The sequence below is a fragment of the Paramisgurnus dabryanus genome, chromosome 3 (genome assembly GCF_030506205.2).
Source record: "Paramisgurnus dabryanus chromosome 3, PD_genome_1.1, whole genome shotgun sequence".
NCBI lineage: Eukaryota > Metazoa > Chordata > Actinopteri > Cypriniformes > Cobitidae > Paramisgurnus > Paramisgurnus dabryanus.
Window position 1 is genome coordinate 18,359,229 of NC_133339.1, and position 21,039 is coordinate 18,380,267.

At 37.1% G+C, this 21,039-nt stretch overlaps 1 protein-coding gene and 1 long non-coding RNA gene across 5 annotated transcripts; one reads left to right on the forward strand and one right to left on the reverse strand.

Annotated features, from left to right (window-relative positions):
- Positions 1–804: 804 nt before the first annotated feature.
- On the reverse strand, positions 805–20,880 carry gcat (glycine C-acetyltransferase). Of its 3 annotated transcripts, XM_065252902.2 has the most exons (10): positions 20,719–20,880; positions 4,598–4,886; positions 4,154–4,284; positions 3,978–4,079; positions 3,738–3,884; positions 3,211–3,365; positions 2,887–2,969; positions 2,484–2,655; positions 1,817–1,938; positions 805–1,412 (listed from the first exon to the last, which is right to left on the reverse strand). In XM_065252902.2, exons 2-10 carry the CDS (start codon positions 4,815–4,817, stop codon positions 1,261–1,263), a joined length of 1,284 nt encoding a protein of 427 aa, XP_065108974.1. In that variant the 5' UTR covers positions 4,818–4,886; positions 20,719–20,880; the 3' UTR covers positions 805–1,260. The 3 variants fall into 3 exon arrangements, with proteins under 3 accessions (XP_065108974.1, XP_065108976.1, XP_065108973.1); XM_065252904.2 differs by lacking the exons at positions 4,598–4,886; positions 20,719–20,880 and adding an exon at positions 20,463–20,640; XM_065252901.2 differs by lacking the exon at positions 20,719–20,880 and having other exon boundaries at positions 4,598–4,943.
- On the forward strand, positions 4,976–15,676 carry LOC135768620 (uncharacterized). Of its 2 annotated transcripts, none has more exons than XR_010542202.2 (4): positions 4,976–5,865; positions 10,168–10,236; positions 10,328–10,420; positions 14,518–15,676. It is a non-coding gene; the product is annotated as an uncharacterized lncRNA (long non-coding RNA). The 2 variants fall into 2 exon arrangements; XR_010542201.2 differs by having other exon boundaries at positions 4,976–5,371.
- Positions 20,881–21,039: the final 159 nt, after the last annotated feature.

Consider the following 21,039-nt stretch of genomic DNA (forward strand, 5'->3'; position numbering starts at 1 on the left):
TCCTTATAATATAATTTACAGAGAAATCACTTTATATTTGAGTAATTATTATAGACTTACGAAAAATTTTGACTATTATTTACAGATTATCATATACATTCAGAGGCGGACACAAAAGGACATTTTCAAGTATTCGTATTTTATCAGTGTTTTTTTCATAATTCTTTCAAAGTTTTTGGTTTATATTTAATATTTAAGTACATTAAACATCTAGTAGTTTTAAAAGTATTTCAAGAAAAGTAAAAGTACACAATTTTTATGTAATTAGGTATTAAATCCATTTTAATATGCAATGAAAGGAATACACAGTATGATTCTATGCTTGTAGTGAAGATTTTGTAGTAAAGTAAATTTTTCCCAAGACAAACACTCTCATAAAGCACAGATGCTTGGAAAATGTACTTAAAATACTCAAGTAGTGTCCGCCAATGTATACATTATTTGTATAAAGTTGATAGTTATATTGCTTATGATTCTTTTAAAATAAATTTTTACTGTAATTATCTAATTTTATTGGTTTATTTTATATAAACTTATATAGAATTATTTTGCGTTTCAACAAATCATCTGTGCACTTATCAAAAGTAAAAGGCTGAAATGACTATACCAGGGGTCTCCAAACTTTGTGAGCAAGGGTTACCCCAATATGAGGACAATCAGCAGGGTTACTTTTTTGATGATTTGTATATTTTATTTTACTTGTTGATATGTTTATCATGGTTTAAAACGTTAACATACATAAAGAAGCCATAAAAGAAAATATGTAATAAAAATATTACATAAAAGGCTATTAATAAAAAAAAGTTATACGTTTTTAAAATATTTTTATTCATATTTTTTCTTTAACATTTCAGTAGGAAATAGATTTCCAAACATTCTTTGCCTTTAACTTGAACAAACAACTGAGATTTTTGTATAAACAATGAATCCTACAATAGACCCTTTGGCCCATGCAGAGATCTGACCTCACCATCGAATTGGTCTGGGATTGCAGACAAAAGTGATGTTTAGTTGGTGTCCCAACTAAAAAACTAATTTTGTGTTTAGCTGCAGTAAAACACCTAAGCTATTAATGCTATAAATTATAAATCAACAAAGCATTTATTCTGTTAAACTTAATAGTATTCAAATACACTATTGACCTCAGTTTCAATGCAATCATTTTGCTATAATATGATATGTAACGTCAGCCTCATTCTAACAGTACTCCATAAACTTCTTTGGCATTTCCTTCCAGATCAGACCGTTGGGCTCCTGACATTAGGAAATTACACCATGCTTTCTGCCGGTCTGTATGAAGGCATCTACGGTACGATCAATGTCCTCATCAGTATGAGCTGCAGAGATCTGCACTCGAATACGAGCTTTTCCTTTAGGAACAACAGGAAAAGAGAATCCGATCACATACACTCCTAGAAAAAAAGAAGGAGATATTTAGGCCGATATGCTCAAATGCCATAATAGATTCTGCTAACGCACATCAATTTCTCATGTGGTATGATCAATAAAGTACCCATCTGTCAGTCTGTCTGATAAAATGTTGTCTGAGAGCACATTTAAAGAGACATTTCATCGAAAATGACAATTATGTAATAATTTATTTCCCTTAATGTTTCTTTATTAATTTTGCACAGTTTGACAGCCCTGTCCCCATTCACTTTTATTATATAAATTATTGGCCAGAATATTAGGGACTGACAAAAGTATTATATGACTCGGAAAAAAAGATGAAAAAGGGAAAGAATGTTGAAAGAAAAAAAAAAACGTAGTCGACGTGGCATTTTGAAAATGCAGAAAATAATGCAGAAATGTTCACCTAATTTTAACATGTCGTCTGCCATAAGAGAAGCCAAGCGAGCATCACCCAGCATCACAGGGCAAATGGGATGAGCTGTGCCAGAGATGGTGAATCCTGCCTGGGTCATTTGGTTTCTAAACCTTTGGGGAAGAACAAAAGAACAACAATAAACATTAGTTAGCATTTCTATTGTAAGGGTTACATTAACCAAATGTGGCTCAATGAACTCATTCATACTTTTAAACGGGTATACTGACCAGCAGAAGTCAGCTATTTTAAATGTCCATCCTAGACCAATTGCCATTAATTAAAAATTATCTTGGTAGTTTCAACCCTGGTTATCTACTGTTCACAAAAGATAAAATGCAAAAATTATAAAGAGTGTCACCAAATCTATAAATCTTTTATTCTTCTTCACGCCATGGCAATAAGTGCTTAATCCATACACAAGTTGGGGACTCTCCAATTCACCGAACTTGCATGTTTTTGGCCTGTAGGAGAAAACCGGAGTACCCAAAGTAAACCCACGCTGACACAGGGATTACATGCAAACTCCACACTGAAAGGCCACCTGATCTAGCCGGTGGTCTGTCCAGGGCCCTTCTTGCTGTGAGGCAACAGTGCTACCCACTAAGCCACTGTGCCCCTTTATCTATAAAACCCCACCTACTTCTTTCAATACTACCTCATGGTCTTTGCCGCCATGCTCTGAGCGATTTCATTGGATGCCAGCAGCAGTTCGACAGCACGGGTGGAACATCCGACCACAGGAGGCGGGAGAGAGTTAGAGAAGAGGTACGGACGTGACCGCTGTCTCAGTAGATCAATCAAAGCTTTAGGTCCAACTGTGTAACCACCTAATAAAATATAAGAGAAAAATCACTGCAGATAGTACTTTGGCCTAGTACTTAGTACTTTTTTAATGAAAGGGTCTTAATTTTTCATTAGTTACTTCTTGAAAAATACACAATGAAAATGCAAGTAATGCTAAAGATGAAGTTATTGTTAAATCAGCCATAGTAATGTTATACATCAAACTTTGCATTGTGTTTCAGCTAATGTTTAATAACTACAATTGAGATACACACCAGCAGCTCCACCCAATGCTTTTCCCAGTGTGGAATTCACAATGTGCACCCTCTTCATCACCCCAAGCAGCTCATCTGTTCCTCTGTGCTCACGAAATACAGAAAAGTCCATTAGTTACATTTTACACTACAGAATGAGATCCTTCTCACAACTGCTTTGCCTGGAATAAATGGTCATTTCATTTGCATTTGTTTTGATCATAAATAAGAATTTTTCAAGTTATTGTGCACAAACAGGCAGACTTAAACCATCAAGAATGCTACAAATGACTGCTGCAGATTTAAACCTAAATCTCATGCCCATTATTTGTCCTATATACTCACCGGCCACGTGGGCCCATGAAGCCTGTGGCGTGACATTCATCGATGAAGACCAGAGCTCCATACTGCTCAGCAAGATCACAGATACCCTGTAATGGAGCCACATCCCCGTCCATGGAGAACACACCGTCAGTGACCACCAACCTCAGACGGGAAGACTGATGTGGAAAAAAATAGAAAAGAGAGAAAATCAAAACAAAACACCTTCAGTCCATAAGCTGAAAAGCTTTCTAGCTCAGTAGGACTGCACACCATGATTTGTAATTATTGACTCAAGTTGTCATATTGTATTGTCTGTTCTTAAACAAACAAATCTTTACCATGTCATCTGGCAGCACACAGACACTTTCATTCAAAATGTGCATATAATTTACATATAAATTAAAGGCGAGGTGCATGATCTCCGAAAGCTAATTAATAGTGTTTTTCAAAAATCATGCACCCCGCCTTTAATGTGAAAGCATGCAACACAGGTGGTTGCAGTGCAAATGTTGATTTGCATGAGATTCATTCTAAGACTCACAACCTACCTGAGACTCTTTCAATTTTTCCTCCAGGTCGTTCAGGTCCATGTGCTTATAACGAAACTTCTTGGCACGACACAGTCGAATGCCGTCGATAATGGAGGCGTGGTTTAATTCATCAGACAGCACTGCATCATCAGGACTCAACAGGACCTAAAGCAAAGAGTACAGAGGTGCTGTTACAGTGCATACAGTGGCAAGTACAGTTTACTCTGGCAGATCACTGGTAATGATGGTTAAAATCACCTCAAACAGACCAGCATTGGCATCAAAACAGCTAGCGTATAGAATACAGTCTTCTCTTTCATGAAACTGGGCAAGCTTCTGTTCCAGGTTCTTGTGAATGTTCTGAAAAAAAAGACAGAAAAGTATTTGGTCTTGTATAAACATTGCAATTAACAAGACAATCTTTTCGTCCTTACCTGGGTGCCACAGATGAAGCGAACTGAACTAAGTCCTGCTCCATATTTCTGCAGTGCATCTATTCCTGCCTGCACCACCTCAGGATGGCTGGATAAACCCAGATAGTTGTTTGCGCAGAAATTCAATATGTCTAAAACAAAAACAGAAAAGAAGCTATCATAGGGAGCTCCTGTAGCCCAACTGTGTTAGCAATGCAAAGGGTTTTATAAAGGTTCCCAAAGAACACACATACTGATTCAATATACAATGAGGGCATTTCAGTAAAACTATGGTTATACTATAGTGATCAGTCTGCAAAAAGCATTGTTGTTACTACACTTTAACTAAGTAATTTCCATATAGGAGGAGCCTCCCCAATGCCAAACCTAAGCGTAGCGCACTATTATAGCAGCCATATTGATATACTTAAAAGAACTGGGTGTTGTTGTTGGGTCACAGCTCACCCCCTCTGCTGCCGTCCACGTAGATATGAGGACCCTGTTTGGAGGTGATCACTCTCTCTCCCTTCCACGTGCCCGCTGTACGGATACTGTCGAGCTCGTGTTCAAGTACAGACAGCGCCTGCTCCACAGCAGCGTAATGTCTCTTTATATTAGCAGGGCTCGACTGCAAAACACTCCTGATGGGAGCGCTGAAACGACGAACAGCTGTGCGGAGTGACATTTCCCAACCTATAGTACTGTAATGAAAGTAGTATGGACTTGGACTAGACGTTCACGGCGGATGTGTCATCTGTAGGCGATGACAAAAACAAACCAATCAAATGCGTTTGCGTCAGCCGGCGATCCAGACTCCAGCCCCCTTTTAAAGAAACTGATTATATGAAAGACGAAAAGTGACTAAAGCACAATAAATGACAGAAATATATACATAAATACATTGCTTAAGATTACATAATCGTCTTAAATGTATGTTTATGCTACCATATATACATTTTCTGTATTTCTACATGTATTTATTCATTCATGTATTTGTTTATGTCAACAAAACACATGAAGACATGAACACATTTGTTATACAGTGGGTGGGGGCTAGGCGGAGAAAAAACACGTTTTACGTCAGCGCGCTCACTATGCGCGCGATTTTTTCCCGGCAAGTTTGTAGTGATAACACCACACTGCACTAGTATAAACTTAAAAGATGTTGGAACTACGTTTGGCTCTGGTGATATGTGGACATCGAGTATGGGAAAGGCATAAGATAGGTTAACATTAAAGGTAAGCAGGTTCTGTGGTATTAATTAAAATGAATGATTTTTTTTAAGAATCATCTAACATTAACCATAGCCCGTGTGAGCACACAAGGTTATGTTTCGGTTATTTTATTACATTGGGTATACAAATGTGCGCGTGGTATTTTCTCTTACGTTGAAACGGGTTAAAATTCATATAATCAATGGAAAGTATCTGATCAATGATTTTTAATCAGACAGGCACAGACATTATTTTGCGGGAAACATTAGCTTTAACTAAGCGAATCTAAATATGTGCACTTTTTAACTGTATGAAAAAAATAAAGCTGCGATTGATCCAGCTCATGTCTCCCAACTTTGCACGAGTTTTGCTGTTAACCGGATGTGGATTTATGACGACACACACAAGAGGCGGTCTCGTTCCGCGGCAAATCCAAAAGTCCCTCCTGCTTCTTCTCCCGGGAAAGTAAACACGGAGGTGTTTTAATAACTTAAATGACATGGAAATCAACAACACAGGTCAGAACTTACTTTAACCTTATTGGTGTCAAACTAGTTTCATGCTTTAATTGATATGTAGTCTAACGTTACTGCTTTCTAAAGATTGCGTCGTTTTCATTAGCCGTGTCAACTTCGTCGCAATGACCGGGTTGTCAGCTTTCGAGTTGCGCTAGGAGTGTAGGCAGGGGTCTTCAGTGTTTTCCGGATCGGGGACCCCTTGATACTAAATGTGTAAAACAGATATTTAAGTAAGCGATAAGGTACGAGGGGCTGCTTTTTCGTATTAGGCACAACGCAAAGTGGAGTAAAGCACAACTATTGACCAATCAGAATCAAGGACTGGAACTGGCGTAGCGCCACATAAAGCGAAACGCCAAAATCTTTTCAGCAAAGTAAGTTACCAACAACTTGAGAAGTGGTGGCACGCAAAAGAAAGTGAAGGTAACGCTACGCTAAAATATAAAAGTGTCTGTACTTCGAGCACTGGTTTAGCTACTTACATCGTGTGTTGCTCTTTCACCAACTATTGACCAATCAGAATCAAGGACTGTGTAACACAGCCATACTATATAAAGACAGTATTGGCACTATTATGCTGTTGTTGTACATGCATATGTATTTTTTGTTAAAGTAAATTTAGTTTTTATATAATAATAATATAATAATAATATTTTAAGGTATTTGCAGTGTAATAGATTTTCATTTGACTGTGAATTGGACAATTACACATTTATCTGAACCTGGGCTTTCAGTTTATAAAGGTGACTGATCATGGTAAATGGCATAAAAACGGTCTATCTGGTGGGGATAGAGTTTTTTTTTGCCCTCGAGTCCGAGTCATTTGATTTTGAGTATCTGCAGATATACCGAGTCCCGATCCGATACTTCTATGATACATTAAAAAAGAATAAAGAAGAGCAAAAAAACAGAACCAGGATGTTCTTTATGTCATGCCGCATGCGTTGCTGTTTCTGTGTGGAGTCAAAAGGGTCTAACTCTGTGCCAGCGCATAACTATTGATGTGTTAAAAAATAATGAGAATATATATAGTATATATGTACAGGGGTTAAATTGGGGTTTGTTTTGTGGGGATGCTCTGTTAGGAGGAGGGAGGGTTTGAGGGGTAACATGTTTAATCCTGATGACAGCAAAGCCACTGGTGTGTTTCAATGACATTTTGGACCTCTGATAGGATTTTATAAGTTTCAGCTTTAATGCTGTGCCACAGGTTGACCCAAACTTTAAAACCTTAATTTTAAATTATGCACATCTATGAGTCTGACACCCTATATACATTTGGTGCATCGTTATGCACTATTGTGCATCATTATGCACTATTGATCAAACTTTGAAGGAAGTTATAAGACTCAACCTCCTTGACTAATTCTAGGCATAAGATAGGCTAATAAAAATAGATTCTCAAGAGCAGAATCGATTTTTTTCTTTTATATTTACTTCGGCAAACATTGAACGTAAGATTAACTTTAATCTAATTACGAGTCTTCTTCAACGTTAGTGTTGTGGCTTTAAATTTTTTTGTTAAAGGCGGAGTCCATGATGTTTGAAAGCCAATGTTGATATTTGAAATCACCTAAACAAACACGCCCCTACCCCAATAGAATCTGGACCTTCTGTTGATAGACCCGCCCCACACATATGCAAGCCGGCATTTGATTTGATTTGATTGGCTATAAGTGTGTTTTGGTACCCAGGTGAAAAGGTAGTACACTTCCATAGTGTACTTAAAGTGCTTTATTTTCGCACACTATTTTTGTACTTAATGTACTAAAAATTCATCTTTAGTACTTCTTAAGATGTTCTTAAGATCATCTAAGTGTACTTCACTGTGCTATTTTGAGACACCATAAAAATTAACTAAAACGTGCTAAAAATGTATTTTAAAAATGTATTTAGGTACCACTTGTAGTACACTTTGTATGAAAGTTGAGTTCAAGTTTAGTAAAAGTGTTAACTAAATACATTTTTTAATACAGAGATAGTATGTTAAAAGCGCATTTTAGTTCATATTCATGGTGTCTCAAAATAGCACAGTGAAGTACACTTAGATAATCTTAAGAACATCTTAAGAAGTACTAAAGATAAATTTTTAGTATATTAAGTACAAAAATAGTGTGCGAAAATAAAGCACTTTAAGTACACTATGGAAGTGTACTACTTTTTCACCTGGGTAGTCGGCCCGTCTCCATTTCCAAACCGTTTTTCAAACATCGTGGACTCCGCCTTTAATTACCCACTTGTAAACTGCTGTTCACTGTTCTTTTTTATTAATATAGTATTTGTATTAAATCTATTTTCATTGAGTTGAATCGAGAATCGAGTATAAAAACCTACCCGAGAACCTGAATCGAAAATTGAATCGAGAATCGAAATCGAATCGATCTGGAACATCTGAATCGATACCCAGCCCTATTATCTAGTTAACATATTGTAATGAGATGAGTGACATGGCTATACATACTTTAATACTTTGTTTCTAGACTTCTATTAAGTTTTTTCGAAGTGGGCACCATTCTTACCTCTCTCTCAATCTCTCATCTCTACAATGTGTAATGTGATCCTTCTGCGCGAATGCGCGTTCTTGAGGTTCTGAGTGAGACACGGAGCTGCATACTGCTGTAGATTAACTGAGCACATAGTGACAAAAACGGTCGACACGTCGTTTAAATGAGCGGTAAAAACCCGGTTTTGTCGTGGGTGCAACGCATGCACGAGTGTGTGAAGCCTATGAATGATAACACGTCATTATTCGCGTCAGTTCACACGCACCAGTGCAGCGCCTACACTAGCGTGGAGCAGAGCGAGACCTTCAGTATGTGTGCCGGGGCTTAGCCCCGGACGATCCTGGCCCAATTTAAACCCTGCATATATATCCGAGTCCTGATCGGAAGGTAACGTCCAATTCCGATCGAGTCTGAAACCACGTGATCGGGGCCGATTTCCGATCACGTAATCGGATCGGGACATCCCTAGTCTTAGTACACGATGTAACTACAAAAGGGTCGAGTTTTAAATGGGTAAAATGTCAAAACTCTTTGGTTATTTTTTAGCACATTGCTAATGGTCTAATCAGATTCAATGGATTGTGCTAAGCTATGCTAAAAGTGCCAGCGCCAGACCCGGAGATCAGCTGAATGGATTACAAAACGGTAAGATTCAAATGTTTAACTCTAGGGGAGCTGGAAAATGAGCATGTTTTCAAAAAAAGTGGAGTGTCCCTTTAATCCAGACCTTGACGTTTTGTGTGTTTGACTTTATATGGTGTGGCGGCGCTGATTGATCGGCATATGACATCAGAGTACCGCGAGAGCAAAGGTAAAGGCAGACCATTTTGTAACATTTCGACTTGCTCTCGCGGTACTCTGATGTCCTAGCTGACGAACTGTCTGCGCTGCACCACATAAAGCGAAACGCCCCACTCTTTACAGCAAAGTACCAACAACATGAGAAGTGGTGGCATGCAAAAGAAAGTGAGGGTACGCTAAGATATAAAAGTGTCATTATTGCGAGCACTGGTTTAGCTACTTACATCGTGTGTTGCTTTTTCACCATCGTGCATCGCTCACTTGCTCTGTAGTTTGTAGCTTGCGCAAAAAAAAGTGGGTAGCTCGCGCTCTGGCTTCCGTAAACAATAACTCCACCTTCTTTGATTTGATTGGGCATCATATCATTTTGACTTTGACGAGTGCTTTCATATGCTGATTGAGGCACACCAGATAGAGATAGGCATTGTACACTATTTACAGTTAACAGGCATATTAGGCAATTGTTTCATGACTTTTATTAAGTGGGAATCTCAATGGTGGGCACGAGTCTGCGTGAGAAAATGGATGTGTGGCATGAGAATGTGGTCAATTGCGTACATCAAAATTAACTGTATGAATAGTAACTTAGTTGTACGTTCGAAAACTAAACCTTTAAACAATGTATTGACAGTAAGGTAAGTTAGGTAACTTAGGTTTAATAAAGATTCAAGCGAATCCACACTATGGCAGTTTCTCAAACGGAAGGCTGCATCCTTTGGAGGTCGCATTTAGGCTGCAAATTGTTGTAATATGCTTGACTTGCGAATGTCATGCTCAATTAACTGAAATAAACCAGGCTTGATGACGTATGCAGCCTACATTTGTGACCTCAGAAAGATGCAGCATTCCGTTTGAGAAACAACCTAAGATTACAGGTCTCTACAGCTATTTCGTGAAAATAATAGGAATAAACTCTAGGGCGGATTCGCGTGGAGCATATTGCTATAAGTTTTCTCTTATTACCAACTAAGATTAATTCAACTATTTTTCAACACAGATACCATAACTGATTGCCTGTGCCGATATCTGTGGAGATTTATCTGCTGCTGTCGATCTGAGAACAACGGTGTGTAAAATTATAACTGATTGTCTTAGAAATATTTTTACACTGTAAAATCTTTTGACCTGAGATGACCTAAGGTGCAATGTATTAACAGAGTTTGGACTTCCAATTGAAGAAACGGCGCCATCTATTGGACTGCCAAGCACGGTGCACCCATTTTTTGAGGAAAGTCATCACATCAGTTTAGGTAAGACACACATGAACTCTGTGGGCAGTCACTTGAGTTTTTAAGCTAATATGCCCTTCATGGTCATTTCTAAATGAACCAGTTAACAAAGTGAAAGATTACACTGCAGTATAGTAGGTCCAGGCGAGCCATATAAACAGGGTACACATGAGGTGCGTCCTATCTGATCGAGATTAAGGATTAGTCAATTTTCTTAAAAAATTCAGATAATTTACACACCACCATGTCATCCAAAATGTTGATGTCTTTCTTTGTTCAGTCGAGAAGAAATTATGTTTTTTGAGGAAAACATTCCAGGTCTTATCTAGCGATAAGTCATTTTTGACAAGAAAAATGAATATTATGCACTTTTAAACCCCAATTTCTCTTCTTCCTCTGGTCCTGTGATGACCTCACGTAATTGCGTAATGATGTAGAAAGGTCACGTGTTACTTATATGAAACGCACATTTGCGTTTGTGGTAAAAAAATACCACATCTGAAATATGTATATTTCTTTTTTTTTCAATTGCAGAATACATTTGTTACAATTAGTCAAAGAAATAAATTAAACTTGTAGTTCACAAATCATTATGTTAGAACATGTTTGCATAAAGAACCAAAAAAAAGATTTAAAAAAGTACAAAATAAAGAGAAAATTAATAAATATCAGTCAATAGATGGGTAGATGAACTAAATATCATATATCAAGTAGTCAGTAAAAAAAGAAAAATATAAACAACAAAAGTACATAGCCAGTAAGGGTCAGTTAAATTAGTTAAGTTAAATCAGTTAAGTATTGCATGCCTTTGATGCTGATTTACCCTTTAATCCAGAAATACAATCTAAAGAAGTCAAGTTTAAAAACATTGAAAAGGGGTTTATTTTTCATAAACTTCGATACCACATCTGAAAGGGTGAGTCTTCCTAATACGTTATGGTTAGAGACAATGGGTCAGAGCCGGAGTGTCTCGAGTCTGCAATGTTTACGGTTACGAGTTGAGAGATTCTCTAGTCAGAGCCGGAAACACTGCAGATTCGCATGTCTCTCAAGTCCGCAATGTTTCTGGCTCTGAGTGAGAATCTCAAGTCAGTTCGCGGATTAGCAGGTCTCTCAAATTTGCAATGTTTCTGGCTCAGAGTGAGAATCTCAGGTCAGTTCTCGCGCAGATCAGCCGGTTACGAGTGGATCTGTAGAGCGTGTGAAGTCTCATCAATAATGTTGCAAGAGGGGTTTGTGTGTGTGGTGGCGCTGTTTATGGTTTTACATTGAATTGTAGTAGGACTCAACTGATCCGGGTTAATGATACTAGAGACTCGCGACTCATGAGTTAATTTAAAGATCCGGGTGAAAGATCCGAGTGAGTCACGACTCAAACAGGTCTATTTAAACAATAAACGGACACAAATACATTAATTAGTATCATTCCACATACCACAACATCGGAACGGTCCTCTTCCTCCACACTTGTAAACACTGTGTCATAGTTTTGTAATCACATAATTCGTGACCTCTTGACGTGATTATATTACATATTACGTGAGGTCGCACTGGCGCGTCACACGAACAGAGGAAGACGAGAAGTTGTGGTTTAAAAGTGCACATTTTTTTATTTTTCTTGTCAAAAATGACGTTTTGCTAGATAAGCCGCTTATGCCTCGTTTGGGATCGCTTAGAGTCCTTTGAAACTCTGAAAAAAACTGTTACGTGTTGGGGTCCATTAAAGTCCATAAAAATGAGAAAAATCCTGGAGTGTTTTCCTCAAAAAAAACATAATTTCTTTTTGACTGAACAAAGGAAGACCTCAACATTTTGGATGACATGGTGGTGAGTAAATTATCTGGATTTTTTTTAAGAAAATGGACTAATCCTTTAAATAAAGCTTCAAGGTCAATTAAAGATGCATACATTGTTTGAGTAATAATTTTATGTAAACATTTTAAAAACTTTTAAAACAAGATAAAGCCAAGATAAGGTGATCAAATATTCTATCTATTGTGTAAAAAAATAAAATCTCAATTTTGCTCACTTCATCTCATCATCTCGTCATCCATGACGCCAAATTAAGATGTAGAGTGGGGTGGGCAAACTTTTCTTACCATAAAATAAAAATACTATGAACAACAAATGTAGCTTTATTTATCCAAAATCAACACTCTGTTACTAATTTTATGAAGACTTTAACTACTTTCATATAAAAAATCTCTACCCCTGTGCATATCACTGGATATACATACAGTTTTATATACAGTTATGAAGGAAACATCATAGTATTACAGTCTTGAATAATATATTTAGCATCTGTTTTTACAGTTATCACCATTAAGAAGATTAATCATGGTATTATTAGAGTAGTAACCATGTTTTTAGCAGATTAATTGCCATTTGTATTACCACTGTTTTATAACAACTAAAATACCATGGTTAGACCATAGTAAATTTGTGGTTACAACAAATAAAAAAGTATTCTTAATGTAGTTAAAGCATGCTTCATTTTTTTAGGGCAAATCATTTCATGTGCATGGGTAGATAATATTACATTATTACCATGATGTTAAAAACAGCGGTAAGCAGTTTTTTGGTTTTTAAAAATGGCAATACTTCTTGGTAAATAACATATACCGGCTTCTGTATTATCTTGGTGAACTGTTTTGTTGTCCGTTCTGTTTTAAACACACAACATTCAACACTTATTCAAGCATATTTTTATAGAGCTAGTGATATCATCTTTTGGGCGTTAATGGTATTGCATCAAATCTGGACCAAAATCCTACAAGGTTTAACATAGTTATAAGCTAATGTGCAGGCCGGATAAAAGTGCTCAGCGGACCCAGTTTGCCTACCTCTGATGTAAAGGCAATGTATCTAATAGGCGGCCCATTGCACTTTACTACGCGGCCCGCAGTCTTTTGGGCACTCCAAAAAATGCTGGGTTGTTTTTTACGCCATGCTGGGTAAATAATGGACAGAACACACAGCTGGGTTAAAAATTGCCCGATGCTGGTTGTTGTTACCCAACCATGGGTTGTAATAATCCAGCAGTGTGTTCTGGCCAATATTTACCCAGCATGGGTTAAAAACAACCCATTATTTTTAAGAGTGCAGGATTTTAATATTTCAGTTAAAATCATCCTGATCAGTCCTCAGAAATGACATTTAGGAGTTAAGATGCGTGTTTAACATGTTAACTGATGTCACAAATTAATGTCAAATGTATAAAATTATTTTAATTCATGCAGGAATTTAAATTTGCAACACGTAAAGCATTTAAAATGATTAAAGCTGCTTTATTATATTTATTATTGTTTACATTTTTTCATATCATTACATTTGCATCAGGACCAGAGATGATGGTTGATTCGTGCACATGCATTGAGAAACACAGATGTGCATGCCACAGACAGTTCTGCATGTTGACATTCTTGACATGCTGAAATGTCTCTGCTTTTTAGTCCATTCCCATTTGTGCTGGGATTTTCAGAAAAATAATGTAGGCCTATTAAGTAGTATTTTGTAACAATTGTAACAATATTTTAAAAATCCATGTTTAAGACTATCACTAGTTCTGCACCCCTATACCCACACTCAATAATTCAGTCGTACATGCCCTCCAGATGTCTACGCTCTGAAACAAAACAACAGCTTCTTATGGACCGTTTCCCACTGTCAGAATGATCTGCCGAGTCGTTAGCCATCTTCAAGAATTGACCAAAGACCTATTTCGTCAACACCTGACCCTGCAATACTTGCTCAAGCTATTTCTCCTATTCTTTCCTTTCCTACTCTTTCCATATATATTATAGAAACAATCAAAATTGTTTATGGCTTTGTGTACTGTAAAGATTGCTATCGACTAGGGAGATCATTCCACCAGTGGGGAACGATCCAAAAGAAGGTGCCAAGAAGAATGTTGTGCCTTTTTGTGATTGCACCAGTGTTTTGAATGAGACTAGGTTTTGGAGCACTTATGCACTGTTGCTCTTTTGATTCACTTTGGATAAAAGCATCTGCTAAATGTTGTGAGCTTAGAATTTATAATGCATAATAATACACACATCATTAGAATTTATAATGTTTTATAATATTGTTGATGGACTCTTTACTTCTTTTCCATACAGAAGACATGGACCTTAAAGAAACTGCCTTAAAACATTGAAGATGGATCCCTCTATTTATCCATTCTACAGTGCCCCATATCCATCCCAGACACAAAATGATTGGGTGGGTGATCATAATCCCTAAAGCTCAATACAGTAGTATGCCTCACTCCCCTTGGGAGACAACTCTTGCCTGTTTTCTGTATTTCAAGTCATGGGTTGCATCCCAAGGAACACATGCTGATAAAACAAATGTATGACTTTAATGTACTGTAAGTTGCTTTGGATAAAAGTGTCTACCAAATGCATAAAAATGTAAAACATGTAAATCCCCCATGTAGACACTGTATGACAGGGCTAGTCAAATGCAGCCCTCCAATCATCTTTATCCGGCCCAGATCTTTGTCTGATTTAAGCGTGGTTACATTAAAGCCGCCTTTCCACTGTACGTGACAAATGAAGGCCGATAAACCGGTAGGAGAGCTGGAAAGGGGCTGTGTGGGGTGCCAACCATATGCGGGTGCGTAATTTTTGGATCCAATCTGAGCTTTGGATGCAAAAAATTTGTGAGTACCCCGCTTGCAACATGCTGACTGGACGTAATGTATTTCAGTGTGTTCCTATCAAAACACTGTGTGCAAGCCAAGGTGAACATTTTTAATCCTTTTTTGTTTAACTTTATCAGTAACACTTGGATTCTTTAAAAACGATAATTACTAATAAGTAAATTAAGAAGTATAAATATATTTGTAGAATAAAGGCTCTTTCACCGGAATGAGCTTCTCTTCCATGTTGACATGGATTTATGATTAAACTGAAATTTGATTATGACTGGCACTAGGGGGAAAACTCAGACAGTCATGTCCAAATGTAGTGTACAGTGGAAAGGTGGTTAAGTCTATATATCTTTAAAATATTTAAAAAAAAAACAGGAAGTGCAATTTTTAGTCATTAGGAGAAGCATGGCTTTATGTTGTGAATACTTAAAATGTAACAATTTATGAAAGTTAAACATTCATAAATTTTTGTTATGTTGATTATTTACCCTTGCACTTTTTGGTGAAATGTTCATAGTAAAACTTTTAATATTTGTCTCTTCCCATGTTAAACTGCAATTGTTTTTAAAATATTAAATATAAAAGGAGTTTTCAGTAATTAAAAGGCAAAAAACTGTATACAAGATGTGTGCATCTTTTTTGAAATGCATATTTTATTTTAATATGACCTATAACAAAATGTAACCAAAACAACAAGTTTTACTATTTTTATATTCACACACACACACAACTAGACGGTTTCGGCAGTAACAACACAAACAATGGCTCTCGTGAAACAAACGTAACTTCCGGCGAACTCAGTAAAAAAAATTAATAACAACAAAGTCCTTTTTGAGTTATTTCTGATAACAAGCTAAATACACAACAAGTAGATTACCTTAGTTCATATTTCATAGCTAAAACGTATAAAAAACAACACTGAGCTAACGTTACTGTGTAAAATGTGTACTATTACGTAATGTTAACAAACCGGCTGCAAAACCTCCCTTCACATAGTGATTCATCGCTGTCACCACTTGTCTTTAGGAAACCGCTTGTGTGTCGGATGAAACCGACACATATACAATATGAGGAAAGTGTTTTTTTAAATCTAGCCCTTGAAGAAGAGTAGTAGTTTAACCCTGCTGTAACAACACACAGGATGTGGGTTATTCTACAGAAATGTCCACTTTTGGTATGGCAAGATGTCTAAAAATGTATTTCTTTTTCTAACATTTAAACTTGGACCACATTATTAGATTACTCTTTGACTTTGAGTACGCATAAATGACAGCTTAATGATTTTTAATTTTTTCTATGCATGTACTTAAAGACTGCATACACAATGTTTTTTGTCACTGGTGTTACCTTACTTTTTTAAGCAACATTAAAGGTGTTTTGGAAATATGATTTTTTTTCCAGCTTTAAAGCTTAATTCTTTAGTGAAGCAGAATTCAGTGAATTTAAAATTATCATCATGTCACATGTGAAAGATTGTATTTATTGTGAAAGAAAAAAAAACACAGTAACACCAGTGATACAACAAATTACCAGTCACTGGTACTGATCTTTACTGGTGTTACCCATAAGGAAGGTAACACCAGTGACAGTAACACCAGTTTTTTGTTAATCTGTAACACCAGTGACACAACTCCAGGGAACCACTACCTTCATTATATATATTTTATAATATTTATTTAGCATTTTGTTTTTTAATGTAATTAACATCATATATTTGATAGTTATGGACACATTATTGTATTTAAAATGGATGAAAACACTGTTTTTGATCTCAAAGTAAAGCATTTTCCCACTGGTATGAACACTTCTGTGGTGCTTGGAATTCTGATGAATTAATAAAAATCAAATATTGCTACATTGATGGCTCAAGGTGGTGTAATTGTTCAAATAACATATTGTTTCATTTTAAAATATAAAAAATTGTACCCCTAAGTGTTTTTCAAGTGTAATATTTCTGTAAAGGCTAGGGACAGAAAAATGGACATTTTTGTAGAATGACCCATGAATACCACACACAACAGACATGACAACCAAGTGACCAATCTTTAGAACACAGGGATATTTTTGATGACATATGTTTGTGACTATCCCATTGGCCTCAGTTAGTTTCACATATCTAAAAAGGTTTCCTGAAGACAGTCGGTGCACTTGGTTGTCATGTCTGTTGTGTGTGATTTACATCCTGTGTGTGGTTAATACAGCATGGTTTCAAAATGACACAGGGGTAAGTGATTTTTGATAAAATTATCATTTTGGGGTGAACTATCCCTTTAATGACCTTGGTGATCAAAACGATCAATGTCAATCAGAATATACTCGAGATGCACAATATTGGATTTTAGCCAATGCCAATATAAGCCAGCAATGATACTGTACTTTTCATTATACTACTTAAAACAAGTGGTTTTCACCCTTATTACTTGACTACTTAAAAATTCAAATGTATGATATTATATTATTTAGAAAACAGTGAAGTAAAATAGAAACACGGATAGTTCAAAACCTGTTTAAAGATGATCATTGATATGTTTTAATTGTTCATAATCTTGTGACATGATATCTAGCACACAAACATGCGAGCTGCTTGCATCAACAAACTGACATTGTTCTTAAATTATGGTTCATTAATTGCTAAGTGAGTATAACTCCGTTACCTCATGATCTTCCCCAGCTTGTCTCTATATCTGATTTTAACTTTAAGGCATGCTTTTGGGTTAAACCTACTTACCTTGTTAGATATTATATATTTAGGAGACATTGTCTCCATATTTTTTCCTGATCAACTTTGTCAAGACTTCCCATGATTCCCATTAATGATTTCACATTATGTTGTTGTTATAAGTTTCTGACATTTTGTGATGACTGGTGTAACAACACTACACTAGTCAACATTTGAAGTGGATCAAAAAAGTTAATCAAAGTTGTCCTATGACAAGAATGGGTATTGTTGCAAATTTTTTAAGACAACTAAGTCAAAAGGTTTTGATACATTTCAAATGATGACTAGTGTAGTTTCCTGTGGTGGTTTTTGTACTGTGCTTTAAAAGAGTCTATAAGAGATTGGCAAAATGCTTGGTGATTTAGCAGTCTACAGAAAATAAAAACATAATGACTTAATTCAGAATAGCATCTTTCTGATAAAAATCTGAACCAGTTCAAAAATAAAGACTTCGTACAGGTCATTGGGGAGAAATTTGAATACCCTGTACATAAACTCCGCCTAGACTTTCTAAACTTTCTGCCAGACACTCCTATACACATACACACGTCCAGTATACAAACACAAGCTAACGTTACAGGCACACGACAAGACATTCCGGACTACAATCACACAGAACTGTTTTTTTACAGAAGGAATTATTTTATTTGCACACCGCAACACTAGAGACCCAGGATAGCCATGGAAACCAACCTTAGAGGTAAGATATATTTTTACTAAACTTTAAACTGTTGTCATCCTAAGCGGTAGACATTGGGCGCTCACCTGCTCCTCCGCGACCGCTACGTCTAACGTTAGTTGTTTTTGTCTAACAAAGTACATCTGATATTAATATTACGATGAACATATCTACTGTATGTTGTTTATTTAACTGACTGTTTGCAAGAGTTTACTTTAGACTTGGGACCCCAAAGCAAAAAGGCACGGATAACAGCTTCGCAACGATTAACAAAATGTACCTAATAACAGAAGAAAATATTGACAGACAAGGTTATTTAATGTGTTTGATTTATTGTGCAGAAGTGGCACATACACGTCTAACTAAAAGCCATAGAACAAGAGCGGTGCTATCAAAGCCACGCAATGATACTGTACTGTACTGTACTTTTCATTATACTACTTAAAACAAGTGGCATGCTTTAAGCCACGCTAGGTAATTTAACATCTTCCTCGCTTTTCTTTTTTTTATTAACACATTAAAACAAAATTCATGGTGTAGCATTTGACAGACCTCCGAGTCGGGACCTTATGTTGCACCTGTACGTCACGCGTTTCCCCTACAGTTCAACCACCACGGGAAAGATGTTGAAGACTCTCAGCAACGAAAGGGAAAATAGCGGATAACAGGATACAAACTCCAAATTAACATTTAAACCAAATACACCTATTTTAACCAAATCAACTGAATGCAAATTGGGTTACAATCAAAAACAATAAAACCGAAACGCAGGAACGAACGAAGTACTACTGTAAAATGGCTACCCTGCAAACAACACCCAAAACGGAAGCTTCGGTATGACGCTGTATCATAGACATACATACACCGCTAGATTGTCGTCAACGGCGCCGCCATACAACGCCTGGCAAGACTGCACTATAAATACATGCAAATGAACGGGGATCTGCGTCTTTCTCGGATAAAAGCTGAATTACGTTTATATTTCTCAAACGATTTCAATGATTTATGATTTTCGTGAGTACAAAAACGTTATAGTTATTTTTAATCTTAATGCTTAGACTTGAAAAATAAGGACTTTGTGAACATTTACACTTGGCAAGTATGGATTTTGGCTTTTTATGTTTAGTTATTGAGGAAACATCCCTCATTTAATAACCAGAACACGGCATAAGTTCTATTTTTAAATATAAATATATACATATTTTATATATTTTTACATTTTATCATATAAGTTTCATTAAATTATATTGCGTTTGATGTTTTGTTCTCCACGTAAAGCCGAAAGTATACTCGGGACGTCCGCGTATGCGCGCCGTCCGCATGACGTCATTTTCGTCATCAGGAGGGTGCGCGGACGGCCGCGCGGACCGTCCGCATGCAGCCCAAAATTTGAGACCGCGCGTACAGTCCGCGTACGACAGCGTATGCGCGTGAAAATATTTAGACAGGACACTCCACTATAAACAATTATACAAAGGAAATAGACAGCATTTGCACACACACTATCGTTTTTCTTCTTTAACTTTTACTTCTTCCAAGAACAGAAGCTGTGGAGCATGTTTGTTTGATTCCTGTTATTTGTTGTCTTGTTGTTTGTTCTAAACTGTGTTTGCAATGGTGGATCAGTTACTTTTCTTCACCTATCCTAATGTTTTAATGTACTGTAAATGTCGCCAAATCAGTGCTGCCCTGACAGCCTGTTAGACTAATAATTTGAATAAGAAATCATTAGTATTGCGTATAGTGTCGAACGCGGCCATCCGCGTGTAGCCGCGGGGACTATACCCGGAAAGCTGCGCGGACGCGTGCGCGCGCGAGCCGGACGCGGAAAAAAAGTATACCCGGCCCTTAAGTTACTTTAAGTCGAACTACTAGGAACATAGATTGTTGATCATTGATTTCAGTTGAGAAGGTGAACGATACTCTATACACACACTGCATATTATTACCTCGAAGGTATAAGTTGGTAAAAATGTATACATGTGCTTAAATTGTACAATTTAGGTCTTACCAAAAGGACACATTCCCAGTAACAGCTTTTGTATCTTTTTCTAAAAGTGGATGACTCGTATTCCGGGCGCCATTGACGAATCACAGCAACAGACAAAACGCTCAATGCGCGATCAATGTATTTATTATGTCTATGCTTAGCATTACCTACGTCCTACTGGCGGGTTGTTCCTGTCGGCGTCGTAATAGTGATTGACATCCTAAGCGACCAATCTCGGTGCCTTATTGAGGCCTCCGGGCAACCATTTTGTTCTTACCTAAACACCTCGGCTGTTTCTCAATTCCAAGAACGCAAAGAACGGACTTGCGTCCTCGTGGAGATCGGTCTTGCCAGGCGACCTTGGAAGAACGAACTCGGATGTTTTGCCGCAATGACTTCTGGGGCGTAAAGCGATTTCAGCAAGTCTGCACTCGATGCATCCTCGATATCAAGAACACATCCGGGTATTTTCATGCGTCCTCTGTCCTTGCGTTCTTGAGAATTGGAATGAACTTCGACCGTTAATGATGACGTAGAGCGAGGACACGAGGACGCAAGATCGCTGAAGAACGCATATTGAGAAACAGCCAACCTTCAA